Source organism: Mustela lutreola, chromosome 6 (genome assembly GCF_030435805.1).
Source record: "Mustela lutreola isolate mMusLut2 chromosome 6, mMusLut2.pri, whole genome shotgun sequence".
In the NCBI taxonomy this organism is placed as follows: Eukaryota; Metazoa; Chordata; class Mammalia; order Carnivora; family Mustelidae; genus Mustela; species Mustela lutreola.
The window spans coordinates 14,437,120-14,458,097 of record NC_081295.1 but is presented as its reverse complement, the minus strand read 5'-3'; the positions used below and the strand labels follow the sequence as shown (position 1 = coordinate 14,458,097).

At 38.3% G+C, this 20,978-nt stretch overlaps 1 protein-coding gene across 18 annotated transcripts in view; it reads right to left on the bottom strand.

The window, feature by feature from the left end:
* Window positions 1–20,978, bottom strand: part of SYNE1 (spectrin repeat containing nuclear envelope protein 1) — a 465,519-nt gene that overhangs the window by 89,798 nt on the left and 354,743 nt on the right. For all 18 annotated transcript variants that reach the window (XM_059176745.1, XM_059176748.1, XM_059176749.1 and 15 more), the window contains 13 exons: window positions 18,081–18,281; window positions 15,491–15,664; window positions 14,461–14,592; window positions 13,586–13,782; window positions 12,729–12,861; window positions 12,216–12,398; window positions 10,873–11,022; window positions 9,965–10,141; window positions 9,362–9,517; window positions 4,993–5,148; window positions 3,246–3,416; window positions 1,352–1,485; window positions 767–971 (listed from right to left, as the gene is read on the bottom strand). In XM_059176745.1, coding sequence (XP_059032728.1) covers window positions 767–971; window positions 1,352–1,485; window positions 3,246–3,416; window positions 4,993–5,148; window positions 9,362–9,517; window positions 9,965–10,141; window positions 10,873–11,022; window positions 12,216–12,398; window positions 12,729–12,861; window positions 13,586–13,782; window positions 14,461–14,592; window positions 15,491–15,664; window positions 18,081–18,281 — 2,169 coding nt within the window. The remainder of the gene's footprint in view (window positions 1–766; window positions 972–1,351; window positions 1,486–3,245; window positions 3,417–4,992; window positions 5,149–9,361; window positions 9,518–9,964; window positions 10,142–10,872; window positions 11,023–12,215; window positions 12,399–12,728; window positions 12,862–13,585; window positions 13,783–14,460; window positions 14,593–15,490; window positions 15,665–18,080; window positions 18,282–20,978) is intronic.

The following is a 20,978-nucleotide window of genomic DNA, read 5'->3' as shown; positions in this document are numbered from 1 at the left end:
GACCCTGAGATCATGACCTGAGCCGAAGGCAGAGGCTTAACCCACTGAGACACCCAGGCGCCCCAAATAGGTTGAGATTTATGTGCTTTTTATAACCTGCTTAATTCTAATAAACTGATTTGGGAAAGTTTACAAGAAGATCTTTGGAACAAGTTCATTAAAATAAAGACAAATAAGGAGAAGCAGAAGAACCATGTAATGGGTGAAACAAGAGACTGTTTCTGAAAACCTAAAGTAGGTTATTGGCAACTTCAGGGAAAAAAAAGAAATATTAAAAAGCTATTAAAAAGAGGCACACCAGTAAATCAGGAGAGAAAGACTTCTTTCCACCATTAAATTCTTAGAAGAAATAATTATGTCGATGCTTACATAAGAAATAATGGACCTAACTAGGTAATACCTTTCACGGTGGATTTTTAAAAGATAAAACATTATTCTCCATACTCTCTTATTTCTTAACTGGCAAATGTGTAAAAACAACCAACCTAAATCTTCACAAGGATGGTGTGCCATTAGGAAAGATGGGAAAACAGCTCATCTGTGAAAATGAAACAGGGGGAGGGACCTCTTAAATCAGACACATCTGCAACTAACTGGGTTCTGAAACCCCAGCAGGCTCTTTGGTACTTAAAACCATTTTTGGATAGCTGTCCCACATACTGAGGCATACCAGAAGCTTGCACACATCAGCCCTGGCCTTGCTAAACTTGAGATGGCTGAGAATGGCATGGGAGGCGGGGGGGAACACTAGAGTCGCCAAACATACATTGCAATCTTCGATCCACGTCGCAACCTCGTCATCAGCAATGTCCTTGTTGGTGGCCGCCTTCAGGAGCTCGTTGGTTCGGTCGTCCTGCTGCTGCAGCGCAGAGGCACACTGCTTCGAGTAGTCCCCGTACCTCTGCCAAAGCTGAAGTAGGGCTTTGCTGGCGTGCAGCTGCTCAGCGATCTCTTCCAGCAAGTTATTCCATCTGGAAACAATAGCCAACACTCACGGGCAGATTAGCACCTCTTACCAAATGCTGTTATTTGCTCTTTTATTTTTGACAATCCTGCTTCACGTGAATATGGGAATAATTCAGAGATGTCTCATTTCTCTTTGACACAATGCCCACTCACAGTTCAAGGGCAGATAATAGAAATGAGGTAATCTTTGGGTAAACAGCAGTGTTCATCTATTTCTAAGTCTCTTCACTACATTTAGTTACCTTCAATTCATTTGTGAAAATTGAAACATGAGTAGAATAGAATGTAGAAAGCTCAAATTCAAAATGCCTTAATTCTGTGGTTATTTGTCATAAGGCTGTGATATAAATAATGCATAACAGTGCAAAATGAGCATGTTCCATACCTCATATTGACATCTTTTAATGTATTGGTAAGAGTTTCTGTCACAGGCGGGTGACACTCTTTTAACAGTTGGTTGGTGACAGAGCCAAACCTCTGTAAGTTCTTTTCCTGTTTTTCCAGATCATCTTGAAGATTCTGCCCCAAAATTAAAAAAAAAAAAAAAAGTGCCACAGATGACATGACAGGATGTAAATTCTAATAATTGTTTAAAAGTAATTTATAGCTATTTCTATAACTATGTACATATAAATATATAAACCATAATTTTGTTCTGATGCTTTGTAAATTTTCTTTCAATCATCGTTTCTTCTTTTATAATTTGGTTCTCAAAGGTGTGAAAAGGGATTCCTAACAGCTAAACGTTCTTACAGTAGCATCTGGAATTCTGCTGGGAAAGCTCACATGAGTCCCTTGTCTGTCTCCTAGTAGGAAGCTAGGGCCATGATCTGGACGCAGTCTGTCTCACTGGATCTCTTTGCTATTCAAAGTCAAAACCCTGGTCCCCATTTTATTACATATCTAGAGTTCTTCTACAGGAAACTCCAGATAATCAGACCTTAAGAAGTCCTAACTTTTCTGAGTACCACTTGTAAGTTCTATCTCTGGGTGTTCTTCCTTCCAAAGAATATTTATTACACAGGCTACAGACTTGGCACAGTCTTCTACCAAGGACTAGCGAAGGATCTTGAAGAAAGGCACTTCCCTGCAAATACTGCTGGAGGGCTAGACTCAGTTCTTAACAAAACCCCATAGGTGACGGAGGCTACAAAAACCCAGTTCTATTTAAGACTATCTGATTGCCATCAAATCAAAACCCTTTCATATCTTAAGACAGCATGTGCTGGTGTTAAATACAGAACAGGCTAAATTAAAAAGTACTTCTAATCACCTCAAAATCATAAAATCTGTTTTCAGACTTACTAGTCTCAAAGCAAGTTTTAATGATTCTCAGTATCTACAACAACTCTTTAAGGTTTAAAGAAATTGTGGATACACACATTTTATCTCTCCTCCCTCCTATGCCACCCTCGAGAAAAGGCATTCCCTGATCAGAGCATGTGTGGATGAGGTTCAGCAACATGGAGACTTTCATAGCCAAGCCAGGGAAGTGGACGGACGTCCGGAGGGCACATGCTGGGCTCCTGCTGGCGTCCCATCCCTTGAGGGCCTACCCTGCCCATCTCGTGTCCCTGTCTGCATGAGCTAGCCAGGGAGAATGAGCGGCCACAGGTGAGAGAGCGCCCAGTCAGTGAGTGGTGTGCAGGGCAGTGAGGGCAGCAGCTGATTTGAAGGCAGGGGCCTGAGGTAGGAGACAGTGCTCTGCACAGTCAAACAGCAGCCTCAATCCTGTATGAGTTCGGTGATGACGGGCACCCAGGAAACTAAGCAGGAAGTGTTAGAAAAAGAGGCTTATGTGCACGCATCGGACAGACGACTGATACTAAACCGAATGAAAGGAAAATAGGTTAATAGTTTACACGTTTACCATTTTGGCTATCTTTCTCTTTGCTTTCTTTTTGTTCCCTTAGAATATGTTTGGAGAAGCAGGATAAAGAGAGAAAGGGAAGACATAAAGGCAGCAGCAATAGATCAAGGAGGTTGGCTGGATGTAAAATCATTTTATAAAATGTATTCATGGGGAGATTTATATCACAGAATTAAAAAAATCGTTTAGTTATATAGCAACTAAAAACCATTTAGTTATACAGCAATCCAGAAATTTGGTGCCCATGGGAAAAGTTACAAACAAAGCAGGTAGGATTAATTTCAAGTATTTAAAAATAATTAAATGCCAACAATATACAGCAACATTCCAGGGTGCTGTTCAAGTTTGCTTTTTTTTAAATTTTCTCAAATTCACAAGAGTATCAAGATGGGTTACATTCATTCCTTACCTGAAGATTGTCTACCTGAACTTGTACTGCTTCTAAAGAACCAGTCAGCAGACGGAAGCGGGACAGAGAGTATCTCGCCTCCATGAGGTAGCTGTTGATCTCGTCAAAGGCTACCTTGTGATTATTCCATTGGTCGAACACGGACTTCAGCAGTATCTTTAATTGTCCAACCTTTTGAAAGAGATAGGTGTTTCTTAGAATTGCATATTTAAAATTTTAAATATTTAAAGTGATAGCATACATATTTAACTGATGGAAACATTAATATATAAGAACTTCCTCAGGGTTTCAGGCATTATAAAGAAATGAGAAAAAAAAAAAAAGACTTGAAAAGAGAGATGGCCACAATGAAATGTATGTCTTTTTGTGAATTTTGACCACTCAGTCTAAATTAAAATGCTTTAAAAGGTAACTTACAACCTTTGTATGTAAATATATGTAATATATATGCTATATATCTATGAAATATAAAAATGATAGAAGATCAATATATTTAATTTGGAAATATATTATTTTAAATACATTGTTATTATTATTTTTTTTGTTTGTTTGTTTGTTTGTTTTTAATTTTTTTATTTTTTATAAACATATATTTTTATCCCCAGGGGTACAGGTCTGTGAATCACCAGGTTTACACACTTCACAGCACTCACCAAATCACATGCCCTCCCCAATGTCCATAATCCCAACCCCTTCTCCCAAACCCCCTCCCCCCGGCAACCCTCAGTTTGTTTTGTGAGATTAAGAGTCACTTATGGTTTGTCTCCCTCCCAATCCCATCTTGTTTCATTTCTTCTTCTTCTACCCACTTAAGCCTCCATGTTGCATCACCACTTCCTCATATCAGGGAGATCATATGATACATTGTTATTATTTTAAATGCATTAACTCATTTAGTCCTTGTAACAACCTTATGGGACGGGTGTGATTATAATTCCCATCCTATAGATAAAAAACCAGAGGCACAATGAGGTTATGAAAATCACCTAAGATCATACTTCTGGACTAAGAGAAATCTAGGCAGTTTGGTCCCAGGAAATGAAATAAAAATCTGTCTGTCTAGCTAGCTAGCTAACTATCTCCTCCCTCATTCTCCTCCATCTCTTTTTATCTCACATATGCATGTTCTCAAACACACACAGACACACACACACATGCACGCACACTCAAATTTATATCTTAAGACAAAACATCTAAGAACATTCTTTCCTGAGACTTATCTGCAACAGAAAATTCAGGCTCTTAGTTTGGTCTGTGTCATTTGGAAAGACCTCTACTTTGGATTTCCCAAAGGTCACCCTTAATCTTCTAAATGTAATCCTGGGGTTATTAAAAGAGTAATGTTTATAATAATTCATAATAATGTACATCATAATAATGGTTTATGATAGGAAATAGCCAAAGCTAGATTTTATTTTTAAAAAGAGGTTAATAGGGGTGCCTGGGTGGCTCAGCCGGGAAGCATCTGACTTGGATTTGGCTCAGGTCAGATCTTCCAGGTGGGGAGATGGGATAAAACCCGTGTTGGGTTTCACACTCAGTGTGGAGTCCGCTTCCCCTCCGCTTCTCCCCCTGTACATGCATGCATGCTCTCCCTTTCTCTCACACATAAATAATAATCTCAGTTAATGAAGTAGACTTAATACAAAAAGATAATGTAGAGGTTCCATCACTATTTACTCAGTTATTTTAGGAAAACTAAAATGCCATGACATGTTTGGAGCCCAGTCTCCTCCAGTAATATTACCATGCGGTCTAAATTAGCCCACGTTTGCCTGAGCTCCCTCAGTGTGTTCAGGACAACACCAGAGACTTCTTCTTTCTTGTTCTGAATCAAAGCAAGTCCATTCTGCTCAATTTTCTCCACCTCTTTTTCTTTTGCTTTAATCAAATCTTCTAGATCCTGAAAGATTAAAATAGTCATTTTAAATTGTTCTATTATGGACCTCTGTGGCACGCACGACAGCCTGATATCCCCCCAAGTTTAAGCCAAATTTGATTACTTAATAGATAGAGACATGATAACGTGTAATTCTTTTCAAAAAGTTAGAAGAAAAGAAATATATGTGGGAAATGGTAATATGATTTACATTCTTAAATTCATGTCGGGAAAGTTAAAATAGTCCTAGGCCAAAGGATAAAATGCAATAGGATGGTATTCTTGGTATCTGAGTTTAGTTACATTTCTGCTACTATGAAGCTGTGCCACTTTTAAGTTAGAAACTGCCACTGGGTTTGTTTCTTCAGACAGAAAATCAGAATCTCTTTTAGCCTTTCTTTCTCTCGGATTCTATGTGATTCTGAAAGATTATGGGCTTTTTTTTTTTTTTTTTTTTTTTTTAATGAGTCAAACTCTTACTTTCTTTGGGATGTGCATTTATAACAGAACAAAATCTTCAAGAAAGAAAATACAACGAGGCAACGTTCTAGAGATCATCCTTAATCATACATTATAATCCCACTTACATTTTAATGCCATTGGAAACTTTGGAAAGCTCAGTATAGCAGGCTGAGCCTGCTATTAACATTTTATGGATGAATAAATGGGAGATCAGGTCACACAACCTGTCTTGGGTTACAGAGCTGGGGAGGCCAGGAAATGGGATGAGACCTCAAGCCTCCTGAGCCTACTGACTCCCAGCACAGTGTTGGAGGCGAGTCCCCAGATGGGACTTGTGGAAAGGGTGTAAATCCCAAGTTTGGGCGATGTGAGAAGTCATATATTAAAGCATGGGTGCATTCTTATATTCAGAAGCGTATCTCCAGAATTTGAGATGTAGATATGTAGGCCTTGGAGGGTAAAGTGAAGAAAATCCCCAAATAATAAACATGAAAAACATCTTTAAGCTGTTAAAAACTTGGCAAATGTAGGATAGTATTGTCAGTTATTTGGTAATCAGCTATGAGTCAGTACTGATTTATGTATTTTTCTCTCCTTAATTATCATGAGGCTACTTTTTTCTTGATGTATTAATTAGAAATTCATGCAATTAGTAGCCTGAGGAAATCATTTTTGTTTTTAATATTGTGCTTTCACTTCCACTTCATAATTCTGTCAATATTTTGACAGCTTTGATAATTAACCAGAGAATGGAATATAGTGATTACTAGAGTTATGGGTCCTTATACAGTATGGAGAACATCATTAATTTTACTATTTAAGGATTTCTCTCTCTACTTCTTTGAAAAGGTAACCATAAACAATCCTTTCGACATGTCTTTAATATGATTCTAAAATCCAGCCACTGGAATTAAATTTATCCTATTCATCCATAGATGTTAACTTTTTTAAGGAACAATATTAAATGAATGATCCGTTGCTTAAAAACACAACTCTAAAATGGCCTGCCTGCTTATGTTGGCATCAAAGCAAATCCCAGGAAGGAAACAAGACTGAAATATATATTTTGTACAAAACGAAAATGTGTTTTCCTTTCCTTTCAATAATAATTAAAAGACGATTTTGTTTCTGATCAATGAAGAAAAAAGCCAAACCTAACATTTTTTTTGCTACAATAAATCACTCTTAACCTAAGTTAATTCATAAATATTATTTTTTATGTTGGTTTAAATTAATAAATCACCTCTGAAAGAGTGGGAAAATATTCAAGATGTTTTAAACAAAATAAAGCTTAAATCCAGTCACCGATTTAAGTCTGCTGGCTTGAATTTCACACTTCGGTCCAGAGGAACAATTTCTCAAAAATGACAATAAATTTTTATCAAGGTTTGTGGTACTGCCAAATAGAACCTGCCATTAAGCTGTTGTGATTTTTATGTGATGCCCAAAATAACTGTGTGGGTTACTCTCATTCTGTTCTTTGTTTAAAAAAAAAATGACTACATTTGAAATTATTAATTGGCATTGTGTGTGAAGGTCTTTAAACCACATTTTAAGCTTTTCCTCCTGACACTGCCTGGTGTGACCTTCTATGAGACTAAAATTTGGGTCTGGAAAAGAGTACAACTTGGCCAAGCTTCCACTACATTTTCTGATAGTAACGCCTCTGTTAAATAGAAGACACGGCCATGAAAAGAAACAAAATGGAAAAATGGCAGGAAAAAAGTATATGAAAGAGAAGAGAAAAATAGTGAGAAAAAGTAGGAGAGAAAGAAGAAAAAAAGGAAAAGTTAAAGTATTATTTCAGTTTTAACAGAAAAGTTTATCACAAGGACATAACAAAGAAGCACTAATCTTACTGATGTTCACACTTAAATGATCTTTTAACTTGAATGGAAACATTTTAATTTAGGAACTTAAGAGGTCTGACTTCTCCCTCAAAGTAAAATTGTGAAATTCTGGATTTTTTTGTACATTTTGATATATAAAATTGGTGGCCAAAATTAGAAACACTACTAGTCCTTGGAAAACAGGAAATGCAGTGAAAATCACTGATACATAGTTTCAGTCCTCAGTGTTCTACACACCCGTCTTCTGATGTGAAGCATTTTTTAAAAACTTCTAGGTATTTCTCTATATGATGGTTTTCTTTGTCACTTTTACACACTCTGGAAATGACAATCCATTAGATTGTCAGCCCAGCACAAGGGCATCTGCTTTTCCTTTTCTGAATGGAAAAGCTTTCACCAAGAGCTTAAATATATCTCTCTTTACATGTGTCCTCAGAAAAAAAAAAATGCTAAGAAAAAAAATGCTAGTTGGAAGGAAGATCATTATGAAAGGTCTCTCAAGATTTGGGGAAAGGAGTGTTTCTATAAAACTACTTCACAGCTGAGTCTTCAACTGGTCTTTGAAAGCACTACAGAGAACCATCACAGCTAATCTGTACATTAAAAATTATTGTATTATTTTAAAATTTTACTATAGCACTACCTGTAATAACTCACATTTCTTTTGTATAAACAAGAACACCTGGGCAAACGTTAAGTGTTCCAAAGTCACTGGAAGACATTTAGAGTACGCTCACTCCATCTGAACTGGAGATTCTTATCACTAACAACAGAACAAGCAGAAGCTGTTGAATGCTTCCCGTGGAACATGGGAGAAGGCACCACGGTCACCTGTGAAGCACTCAGCTCCTTAGAGCTGATAACCAATTCCTGCAAGTCTCTAGTGTTAACTTCCCTTTACAGGAGATACAGATGAGAGAAAACCAATGTCAATGACATCTTAAAAGAAGTCCACAGGCTAATCCCAAATCCGGGCCAGTCTACAGGTCCTGCAACAAGTTAACTGTATTTATAAATTTTTTAAAAATACTAAAGGACAAGGGATGTTAGAGAGGAGAAGGGAGTTGGGGTAAATTGGAAGGGGAGGTGAATCGCGAGAGACTATGGACTCTGAAAAACAATCTGAGGGGTCTGAAGGGGTGGGGGGTGGGAGGTCGGGGTACCAGGTGGTGGGTATTACAGAGGGCATGGATTGCATGGAGCACTGGGTGTGGTGCAAAAATAATGAATACCGTTATGCTAATAATAAAAAATAAATTAAAAACAAAACAAAACAAAACAAACCAGAACTTGACTTAATAAAGTTTTTCTTTCTACCAGGAAAAAAAAAAAATACTAAAGAGGCTTTAGAGATCTGATAACAAATGTGGCACGTGGACATTTTTGTACCCTTACGTGATAGATTAACTGGAAAAAAAAAAGACATTTTAAAGAAAACTGAAGAAACAATATTATGAATTGAGCATTGAATGATATTAAAGGATTATTGTTAAAGTTTTTGTGGTGATAATGATGTTATGGATATATAAGAAAACGTCAGTTTCTTAGAGATGTGTATTGTGGTAGGCAGGAAGAAAATAACATGACATCTGGGGTTTACTGGAAAATATTTAAGAAAAGAAATAATTCAGGCAAAGACATCAAAATCTTAACTATTAAATCTGATGATCAGTATAGAAGGGTTAGAAGCATTCTCTCTACTTAGGAGTATGTCTCGAAATTCTCATAATTTCAAATTATTTTAAATAGGTGAAAGTATGTAATGGTTAAAAAAAAAAAAACTCTATAAACTCACATAATCCAAGAAATTCATTACTGAGCAAAACTTTTTTCAGTATTTCATCTCAACTGCCAGGGCCTGAGTCTTCCTTTGGCCTATGCCATGAAACCGTGACATTCGCCTGTCAGCCACCTGGACAAGTTACCTGACAGTCTTTCATTGCATTCTGAACTGAAGCCTGATCTCCAATGCGATGCTGTTGCTTTAGTCTGTTTTCCTGGGTTTCATACCAAGCTTTCAGACTTTGTACATCATTTTCATATTCTGACCAAGATTCCAATAAGCCTTCCAACATCTGGATCTGAAAAAAAAATGACATGTGTAATTTTATTTTAAACTCAAGACACTATTAAGTATAATTTTATTTTAAACTCAAGACACTATTAGCTTTAAATTAAGAATTCTTCAAATACAGTTTATTGTATGTATGTTTAAGAAATAAATCTTACCAAGTGTGAATCAGTGGCTAGTGTTGGTAAGAAAGTAAAGAAGTCAACTTAAAGGGAAGGCAAAGTTAAGAGGCATCTTTAGAAAAAGTAAAACAACATGTAGTAGGTGAAGAGTAGAGGATGTGTAAGAGAAAATAATTAACAAGAGTAAAGAGTGTTTAGAGCAATGAGATGCAGTGACGTCCCCTGCAGTAATGTTTGCATGCTATGTGTAGCTAAGCTACTTGTGAAATGAATTTTCTTTACAGAGTGTGCCTGTTCTTGGTGTTTTCATGTAATTATGGACAGGAGAGGCTTACCTTCTCAGTTACAAGACCCTGAAGGATTTGCCAACTTTTGTTCATGGCTCCCAGTTGCTCAGCAAAATCAGTCTTATCACTGCGTTTACTTTCCACATCCTGACTACTGATCTGTAGCACGGACTGATTCACAAAATCAACTGTCAACTGTTTACAGTTAATATCTATCTTAAAACCCTGAAAAGGGAAGGGAGAAAATAAGAAAACAAGGTTATGCATATAAATATCTTATATTTCATCAGGAATGGGGGAGCCTCAAGTAACCTTAAGATTCATATTATCATTTCCATGATTTAGTCCAAATGGCAAAATCTGTATATATTTACAATAAGGCATTACTATCAGAAGCTCATTACAGATCACATATGACATCCTGAATTTATAAATATGTTGAATATGAATACATGGGCATATTTTAGGTAGAGGATGTAGAATTGGATAAATTGTACAATCTCACTATAACATATTTATCAATGATACCATTTTCTTCTTTAGAATGACCTTTTTTGTTTCAGATGTAGAACTCAGTTATTCAGCATTTGCTTATAACACTGAGTGCTCATCACATCATAGGTTGTTCTTACCACCCATCACCCAGTTACCCCACGCCCCCACCCATCTCCCCTTCAGAAACCCTCGGTTTGTTTCCCAGAGTTAAGAGTCTCTCATGGTTTGTTTTATCATTTTTTAAATGACACAAAATCATCTTCAAAGCTATTTCTAATACCGGACAACTTTTCCATGTCTACAACTAGGGAGGCAGTTTTCTTACCCTTGTTCCTCTATCTGGTCACTATATATGAAACATATGCTCCGAAATCTGAGGTCTATAATTTGAGCTTTTTGAATTCTTTTAATAAAATAGTCCTGAAATATGAAAAAATAAAAGAAAAAAAATGTCCCATTACCTTATATTTCTGAAGGTATTCATGAATTGCCTTGTAACCTATTGAATTTTTTATATTCTCTTCATCCTTTTGAATAACATTTTCCATGAGAGAAATCCAAGTCATAACTTCAGAAATGGCATGGCGGGAAGGCAGCTTATCCATTTGGAGCTGCCCAACAAGAGACAAAACAAGACACAAGTGTTAAAATTCAAACCAGAATCCTGCCAACCTAAAAATTCTGCATTAATACTTGCCAGTGTACCAACAGAGATAACCATTCTTAATGACATCTTTGGATCTTAACCTCATTAGAAGCCTAAAATTAAACATCAGGCAAACACGGAACAATAATAGTCATCTTATGTTCACTTGACATCCAATACTATAAACATTGTATAAACATTAACTAATTAATCAAAATACCAGTAAGAAGAAAATATTATTCTTATTTTATAGCTAGTTTTATGAGTTAAAAAAAATTTAACTACAAAACATTCAACAGATGTATTTTATTAATTATCCTGTAAAAATTTCTGTGTATTATGACTCAGGAATGTTAAAGGAAGAAAGAAAAATACCACACTACAAACTATCATTTTCTAGATTTTTTGGCACTCTAATATTTATTCCTAAGAGCATGGCCAATTTCCTTACTCTTTAACTAAAATATACTTAGAATTCTGACTCTTACTTGATCGATCATATATTTTTGTAGATATTTATTATAATGATTTGGAGAAACAAAAACCATCATTTAAAATATTTATGGGCTTCTCTGTGGTGTGGGAAGATACAGAGATGAATGTGAGATGTTTCCTGCCCCTAGAAATGCGTTGCTGCTGATTAGGAGGGTAAGACAGATCTCAAACACGGCTATCATACCTGGTAGAGGGATGAATCCCAAAGAAAGAGAAACATACACTGTCTGGGATACAGGGAAGGGAGGTGTATTTCCAGATAAGGAAAGTGCATACTTATTGAATGTCAATTGTCCTATTATAGGTGAGATTATAGGTCTTTTATACGTATTGTGATTGAATCCTCAGAACTACTCACTTTAGGAGGGAAGTGTAATCTCTCACATTTTACTCATGAGAAAACAGTTTAAACAAGGCCAGATGAAGGTTCTGTTCTACATCCCACACACACAGACAATAAAGAAGTCCTTGGAAGATATGACATTTATACATATGGCTTTACAGAACAGTTCACTTTTAGTATGCAGAACAATGAAAGAGAAAAGGCAAGATGTCCATGATAAAGCTGATTTAAATTTCTAAGTATAAGCAGGGTTAGCTCTCTTTCCATTGAATACTGCTTAAATCAACTATTATGATTTAAACTTATGATTATTTCTATACCTGGTGGAGCTTCTCCTGTACAGTGGGAATATTTGTCAGCAGGTCAGTCCACTGGCTCTCAATGTGTGACAGCTCTGAACGTAGGGCAGCTGTGTCCACTTTCTTTAATCGAAGAAGCTGATTTCCAGTGCTCATAACAGATGATTTCAGGGAAGATTTGGCATCCACTTCTTTGGAAAACTCCTAAATGAAGTAGCAATGTTCAAACTGGGAGTAAATAGACTGACCTTTAATTTAAGAAAAGAGAACCATTTACTATGTAAACAATTTTTCTTTACATCTTGAAGGGGAGTTACGGTAAGCACTCCAGAGAAAAACAAAAGCAGCACACCATCGCCTTGAACGAAAGACAACAACATAGCCATTCCTTGAAAACTGCTTTAATGAGGCAATGCTGAAGCCTATTATTTTGCACAACGATTGACCACACATAGTTAACATGGACAAATTCTCTCCGGGTTGGCTTACTAAGTATAGAAAATTTAATCAAATGATTTAGAACCTTAGGCTTACCAGGAAAGCATTTAGATGATCACGGACCATTTCCAGTTCTTGTGGGACTGTCACAGATTGTTGAGTCCAAAATTCTAGCCTGTCTTTTGCAGATTGTAACCAGTGAGTAAGTTCTGCAGATTCACTTTGATATCTGTAATTATATTAATGAGCCTACTGAGTAAACATCCAATATATCTCTTCTGCTAACCCATCTTATACAGCAATGTCAATTTTAAAACAAGAGGTTTGGGAGAATAATCTCTTGCATTCACACTCTCAACTACCCTTTCAATTTATACTGTAAGCAAGTTTCAGTTTTCCCATTTCTAAGCTGAATGTAAATATATATATATATGTATACACACACACACATATAAATATGTATATACATACATACACACCTTTATATACCTACTATATACACATACTTACTCCTTCAAATTGAGGCTATTTAGAAAATAGTAAAGTTCTTAAAAATAAAGGTGGTGTAGAAATAGTGTTTCACTATGTAAAATCAGTCTGCCCTCGAGAAACTTTACTTTCTCAAACACACTTTCCTTCTACCTCTCCTTCTAAGGTTTTACTTTGACCATCCATGTATAAGTCCATAGGCAAATGTCCAAGTTAAAGTGCATTAGGGACTTGCTTCCCTGCCCGCTTCTAATTCCTTGTTTATACAATTACGTAAGAATCCAAGTGGGGGTTTTGTTTTTGCCTTTGTTTTCCAAAATACAAAATAAGTGCCCAGATAAGAGATCATCTTTTTCAAGTCTCACGCCCACTGATCTTAAATGCCTATATTAAATATTAAATATTAAATGCCCTATAAAGACTCCTCACTAATCTACAGTGATATATAATAGTCACCGTGTTACCTGGTCCAGTGTTTCAACACTGTTTCCAATCTGTGAAGCTCCTTTGACACTTTGTTGGTATTATTTAACCAGTGTTCTCCAAGTTGATTTAGCTGGCTTTCTAGATCTGAGCAGCTAATGGATATGAGCAGTCGTTTCCCGTCATCTAATACCTGATATAATTTGGGCTGGTATTCATTAAGGCTGGATTTCAAATGCTAAAATTGATTGAAAGTACTGGGTTAAAAGTTTGGATGATGCAATTTTTCTCTTTAAGAATTACAGTATCTCCGGTGCCCCATAAAGTTCCCACGCCCTGTTAGTCAGACTTCAACTATGTGCTCCCAAGTAAGATTAGAAACTTTGAAATGGCTCATCCATATCTAAGTATAGATGTTACTCTTTCTTCTTCCTTTTCTTTTTTCATTTTTTTCCTTTTCTTTCTTTTCCTTCTCTCCTCTCTTCTCCTTCCCCCCACACTCCTCGCCTCCCCCCTCCCTTCCCCTTCCCTCCCCGCCCCCCACTCCTTTCCTTTCTTCTTTTTGTAGTAACGTCCGGTACCTTTAAAACTATGAAGCTGTAAGAATACCATGACACCAGCATAACAACACAGAAAATGCTTGGTGGCGGCTGAATTTTCAAAGAGCTCTCTTGTTTAAAAAAAAAAAAAAAAGGAAGAAGAAGAAGAAGAAGAAAGATCTTTCTTATGTTCTATTATAAAGCAAACACTTAAAATCTATCTGCTTTCAACAATGTCAACAGCTTGAAATAAAAGTAAAAATACTTAATGAAATATTTGATTTCAAGTCTGCTTAGATTCCATATTAAAACCGTGGGAAAGTTTCGAAAGAAGACGTGGCCACTTCTCCCACACCGAGATGCCCTCGGACGCTGACCTGGTAGAGCGTTATGCGCTCGATGAGCCTGCCCTCGCTCTCTTCCACCAGCCCCACGCTCGGGATGCTGCTTTCCACCGCCTCCAGCTGTCTGCTGAGCTCCTGGTGGGCTTCATCCAAATGAGTCCATGTCTAGAAACATAGTATCGGTCTGTGAGCTAAAGAACTGTCCTCCAGGAACAGGATCCTCTTTTGTGTGGGAAAACAGGCTTTCAACAGATTCTCTTTAAAGTTATGTGGGAGCTGTTTATAGTGGGGGTTTGCTCTGAGACGCTTCTCTGAAGCACGTGATTCAGATGGCGGCCCCCAAAAAACACTGTGAACGGGATTTCGATCTGCAACCAATCTGCTGTGTGAACACGGGCAAGTTACTAAACCTCTCTGACCCTCATTTATAACATTAAAAAAATGGGGCTAATATAACTCTCTTGTCCGTCATGAGGATTAAATGGAATGATTGTACCCAGGGCACCTGGAACACAGCAGGCCTCTGATATGCACGGTTTCATTCTTTACCATAGTGGCGATGCGCGTATGATTTAAGCAAAGGGGAAGAGGGTGCTTACTTCATACAGTAAAGTGACTACGTGACATTCACAAGTAGAAAAAGCTACCACAGGCATTTGAGAAACAGAAATATACAGTGTAGACATTCTACTAAGGAGAAATCCCACACCAGTCACTCCTGAATTCTGATTTTTACTTTAGCCAAAACTGGAGAATCTTTTTTTAAAATCATTTGCAGCTTTTTCCAATCCTGTACAGCGAGGTTGGCGGTTTTTTAGTCTGACTGTCAAAACCCTAAGTATCTTCGTGCCCTAACTAAAGTCAGTACGGAGGGAAGCTAGCCGACTCAAGGTGCGGCAGAGCCTTTATCCAACTAGAAATAGAAAGACAAGAGGGTCAGGGCAGAACACACTGCTGAGTCTGAGGGAGTTCCAAAGTTCTACGAGGTGCATGGCATGGGTAAACAGGTCTTGCCTTAATGGCACAGTCGGCTGTGGGGAAGGGAGTCCGTGGACAGTCTCACCTCCAGAATGTACTCCAACTCCACGCCCCTCTTGTGAGCCTGCTTCAGTACCGCGGAAGCCTGTGCCATCAGTTCCGTGCGGAACCGTGTTTCCTGTGGGACTGCAAAGCTGATGATCTTTCTGAAGAGCGTTTCAGTCAAGATCATATGAGATTCCAGGCCCTGAAAGTATTCCTGCAAGTTTTGGGGGACAGAGAGGTCAGCGACTCAAACGTATCCCACCTGACAACAAAAGCTGCTTTAGACGTGAAAGCTGGCGGAACTCAGTATCGGAGCAGTGTCTCTCCAGCCCGCTGCCCCCCACTTCATGCAGGCACTCACAGCTTCCAGCAGAGAAGGGGGCTTCAGTCCCCTCCACTCAAGGACACCTATACACGCCGGGCTGCAGACATTCTGCCCCCCCCGGACAGAGCTCTTCAGGCGTGACCAGCTGCTAACACAGTTCCTCTGCCCTCTCAAGGCCTCATCCTTGTACAGTCTGGGAGACACTCACGACCCCACCACACACACTGGCCTTCCTTATCCCGGGACACATGAGCTCGCAGGCCCCTGTCTTCGGTCTCTGTCTTGACTCTGTACTTCCAAGATGTCCTCACTCTACACATTCATGACTCTCCTTCCTCTGTGTCTAGGCTGGAGCTCTACTTTCCAAATTCCCGGAGCATTCGTTGGGCTCCAATACTCACTGCCAAACACAGCTCCACAAGTACCTATTGGTACTTAAATTTACCTTATATTTTACCTTATTATTATAATTATTATAATTTACCTTATATTATACCCACACACAGCAGAAGGATAGGCCTTGGGCAGTCGTATAAACATGTTTCGAAATGTTACTTTTTATATGTAAAAGGCCCTAGAGGAGGTAAACAGGCCTTATCCCATTTTCTGTTCCCTCTACTGTGGGTGAAGCTGAAGACCTACAAACTGATAACAGTGCTTAGTGCTTTACTATATGCAGAAACTCCACCAATCCTTAATGACCAATTCGGTTAACCCTTATAACACGTCTTCGAGGTATGGAATTCTGTTTCCCATTTGGTGGGTGAGGACACGGAACCACCCAGGCTATAGAACATGCTATGTTCAAGGTCACTGCAGAGCTCTCTGTCAGAAATAGTCTGGTCAAAAGAAGCCAGAATCTTCATTTTTTAACTCACCATTATTATATCAGAGAATCTTAAAGCTCGAAGAGAACTTGGAGGTCATTCAGCCCAACATTCACCAAAAACTGATATTCCTTTTACAACCCGATCTCCCCCTAATGGCCTTGGATGGTCTTCCCATGGCCAGAAGGGTTGTCTGCTCAATGGCAGTGTTCCTCTTAGAGTTCTTTACCTATTGGGCCTACGTCTCTGTTATTTATACTCATTGATCCTAGCTTCCTCTCTGGAATAACTCAGGATGATATTTTATTACTGTTGTCAGAGATTTGAAGAAAACCAGCTGTGAACTTTAAAGCAATGTTTTCAAAGCCAAATGATAAGGCTTTAATAAATCACAAAGTTTTGGACAAAAATCTCTGGGAAAAATAGCAAGAAGTACACCCCACCCCCCTCCCCGCCAAAATTCACCTTTATAAGCCACCAGAGCTACATAATGGTAGAATGTTAACTATCTATATCCCAGCGGGCTTTTCAAAATTTCCATGTATGACATTCCTACAGTCTGAGAATTTGGGTTTCTGGACTGGTAAAACTACTCCTTCTGTAGTCATTCCAAAAATGCAAGTTATTTGTGTGCACATTGAACAGGCATTCCTTTCCTAAGGAGCAGTGTCTAACTTGAGCTTGGCAATTGGACATACTGATAGGGCAGCCTCAGGCATACCACGTTTGATCACATAGGAAAAGGACTCGTTGTCCCCAGGAATAAACTCTTTGAGGCCCACAGCAGCCAGAGGAACATGTGCTTATTGGCCAGAAGTGCACAAAGGAGACAGATACCCAGTCCCACAGCTGGGCAGGTAGCTCTTCTTTCCCAGGGCACAATGAGAAGCCTTTGGCCAGGACAAGAGAAGCATTCTCTCCAGAATACTTAGGGCTAGATAAATAAATGGACATAGAAGACACAAGGACAAATCAAAAGAGTTAATAAGGAAGCTAGGCACTTCGAAGAAAGTCAAGTTTCCCACTGGTAAATGAAGGGGAAAAGCCTGGTTTATACTGAGGAAGTGGTGATAATTAAAAATTACTAGGAATGGTGGTATTCCTTTGTTTTGTTGTTGTTGTTAATTAAGTTTAAGCTCTGCACCCAGCATCGAATCCAACACAGGGCTTGAACTCATGACCCTGAGATCAAGAACAGAACCAAGATCAAGAGTCAGACACTTAACCAGCTGAGTCACCCAAGTGCCTCTGCATTCTTTTTTAACTCGCAAAGTTATAGGAATGTATCCTCCATATTTTTTCTGTGTTATTTAGTGTCCACAGGTTTGAATATACATTTGGTAACTATTTTAAAGAGTGTTTTATTCAAGGAGGAACTCATAAAATATTAATAATAGGTTTTACTAGGTAGATACATATCAGTGACCGAGAATATGCTTTCACAACTACATTCTCTCTCTCTCTCTCATTCTCTTTACCTTATGTTTATCAAGTAGTTGTTGAATTTCCTCTTTGGAGGACACGATGATTTTCTGGTCACCTGCCATCTTCTCCTGTCCAGTCTCCAGCAGGTCAGCCAGATCTTGAAGGGCCCTTTCATACTGACTCTTAAGTGCGAGATTCTGGTTCAGCCCACTCCGCCGGGAGCCAATGGTCATCATCAGTTCATCATACATGTCCTACAAAATAGAGACAGTGATACTCACTCTCAATTCATGTGTTGACTCTTTTTAAAAAAATTTTTTTATTTGTTTAATTACTTTTCAGTGTACTAGAATTCATTGTTTATGCACCACACCCAGCACTCCAAGCAATACGTGCCTTCTACAACACCCACCACTAGGCTGGCCCAACCTCCCACCCCCTGCCTCTTCAAAACTCACAAATTGTTTTTCTTTTTATTTTTTTAATAATTTTTAAAATTTTTTTAAATAAACATATTATGTATTATTAGTCCCAGGGTACAGGTCTGTAAATCGCCAGGTTTACACACTTCACAGCACTCACCATAACACATACCCTCCCCAATGTCCATAATCCCACCCCCTTCTCCCAAACCCCCTCCCCCCAGCAACCCTCAGTTTGTTTTGTGACATTAAGTGTCTCTTATGGTCTGTCTCCCTCCCGATTCCATCTTGTTTCATTTATTCTTTTCCTACCCCCCCCAAGCCCCCCATGTTGCATCTCCACTTCCTCATATCAGGGAGATCATATGATAGTTGTCTTTCTCTGCTTGACTTATTTCGCTAAGCATAATATCCTCTAGTTCCAGCCATGTCGTCAGAAATGGCAAGATTTCATTTCTTTTGATGGCTGCATAGTATTCCATTATAATATATATATATATATATATATATATATATATATATATATATCACATCTTCTTTATCCACTCATCTGTTGATGGACATCTAGGTTCTTTCCATAGTTTGGCTATTATGGACATTGCTGTTATAAACATTCAGGTGCACGTACCCCTTCGGATCACTACGTTTGTATCTTTAGGGTAAATACCCAGTAGGGCAATTGCTGGGTCATAGGGCAGTTCTATTTTCAACATTTTGAGGAATCTCCATGCTGTTTTCCAGAGTGGTCGCACCAGCTTGTATTCCCACCCACAGTGTAGGAGGGTCCCCCTTTCTCCGCATCCTCGCCAGCAAAAACCCTCAGATTGTTTTTCAGAGTCCATAGTCGTCTCTCATGGTTCATCTCCCCCTCCGATTTCCCTTAACTCCCCTCTCCTCTCCATCTCCCCATGTCCTCCATGTTATTCCTTACGCTCCACAAATAAGTGAAACCATATGGTAATTGACTCTCTCTGCTTGACTTATTTCACTCAGCATAATCTCATGTGTTGACTCTTTGCCGAAAGGCACGCTACCTACGAAGTCCACAACCCAGCCAAGAACAGTCCCTCAGGTATCGGACCAGTGGTGATACTCTCTATGCAGAGCACTGCCTATCTTTCTCATGATTCTCTTTGAAACTTCCTTCAGAAAAGATAAGCTTAATATTTACAAATTCCAAAGGATATGCAAAATATTGGCTACGGATGACGTGAGGTCGGTTTGACAGCTCTCTTCTCAGGGTATCAAAAGTTTATGGTAGGATGTGGGGTTAAAATGTTGAAAAGTTATTCATGTGGCTGAGGGAAATGTTAAGTGTAAATTCTAATTTTCTAATGTAATTCTAATTTTTATAGTGTTCTTAATATTTACATAATTTTAGAGTAATTGAATAAAGTATCTTCCACATTTTATCTGCTAAGTAATGATCAGATATTGGACTAAATAAAGAGCTGGAGAAACAGAGGAGTTTAATGTGAGCAAAATGTTTTAAGACTTAAAAAGGCAATGTTTTTGCCAAATGTGGTGGAGTAAATAAATAACTCTATAAACTGGAAAGACATTTTAGGAGATGATGATCCACCAAACACAAAATTTATTTCAACCATATGGACTTGATTAATGTATCATATTAAGGTTTAGCAGGCCAAAATGGCTCAATCTGGAAAAGTTCAACTTTAATGCCCATTTACAACTATGATGTTTGACTCTTCCACCTGACATTTAAGCACTGTTGGAAAACTGTCTAAGTGCAAAGTAGGGGCACCGGGCTTACGACATTGTGAAATGTTAGATAATGGAATGAGACAGTTAACATAAAAATGTTCTTTTTAAAATAAGAGCTATTTTATTTTCTCAAAAGGAAGAACTTGTGACCCTACGCTGGACTTACACTATTAATCCCTCAGTGATTCTCAGTAATGCAGAGAAACCTTAACACGTGTGTGTCACTGTACACCATTCTCTCTTAATGTAATTTAACTATGTTGCTTATCAACTGCTAAATTTCGCTGGTTTAATATTCCAGTTCTAATATCCCACATTGGATTTTTGCCTAGCAGCCTGATCTACGAGAGCAAATTAACCCCCAATTATTTCCTACTCCTGGAGGATGTTGGGAAATCAGTTTAGATTTCACCTACCTTTTAGTTTATTTTTTTCTGTTGGTCTGGTATTAAAACTGTGTCTCTCTTCCATTCAGACATGTATGAAAGATTAACTATAGTTTTGAACACCAGAGAAAAACGACTTTCTAAAAAATATTAGCTTGAGCATTTTTTCTTTAAAATAGACTTTTGATGGGGCACTTGGGTGGCTCAGTCAGTTAAGCAGCTGCCTCTGATTCAGGTCATGATCCCAGGACCCAGGGTCCTGGGATCAAGCCCTGATGGGGCTCTCTGCTCAGCAGGGAGCCTGCTTCTCCCTTTCTCTCTGCCTGCTCCGCTGCCTACTTGTGCTCTCTCTCTCTATCAAATAAACAAACAAACAAATAGTTTTTTGAGGTACACTACAATTGGAATAATAATAAAG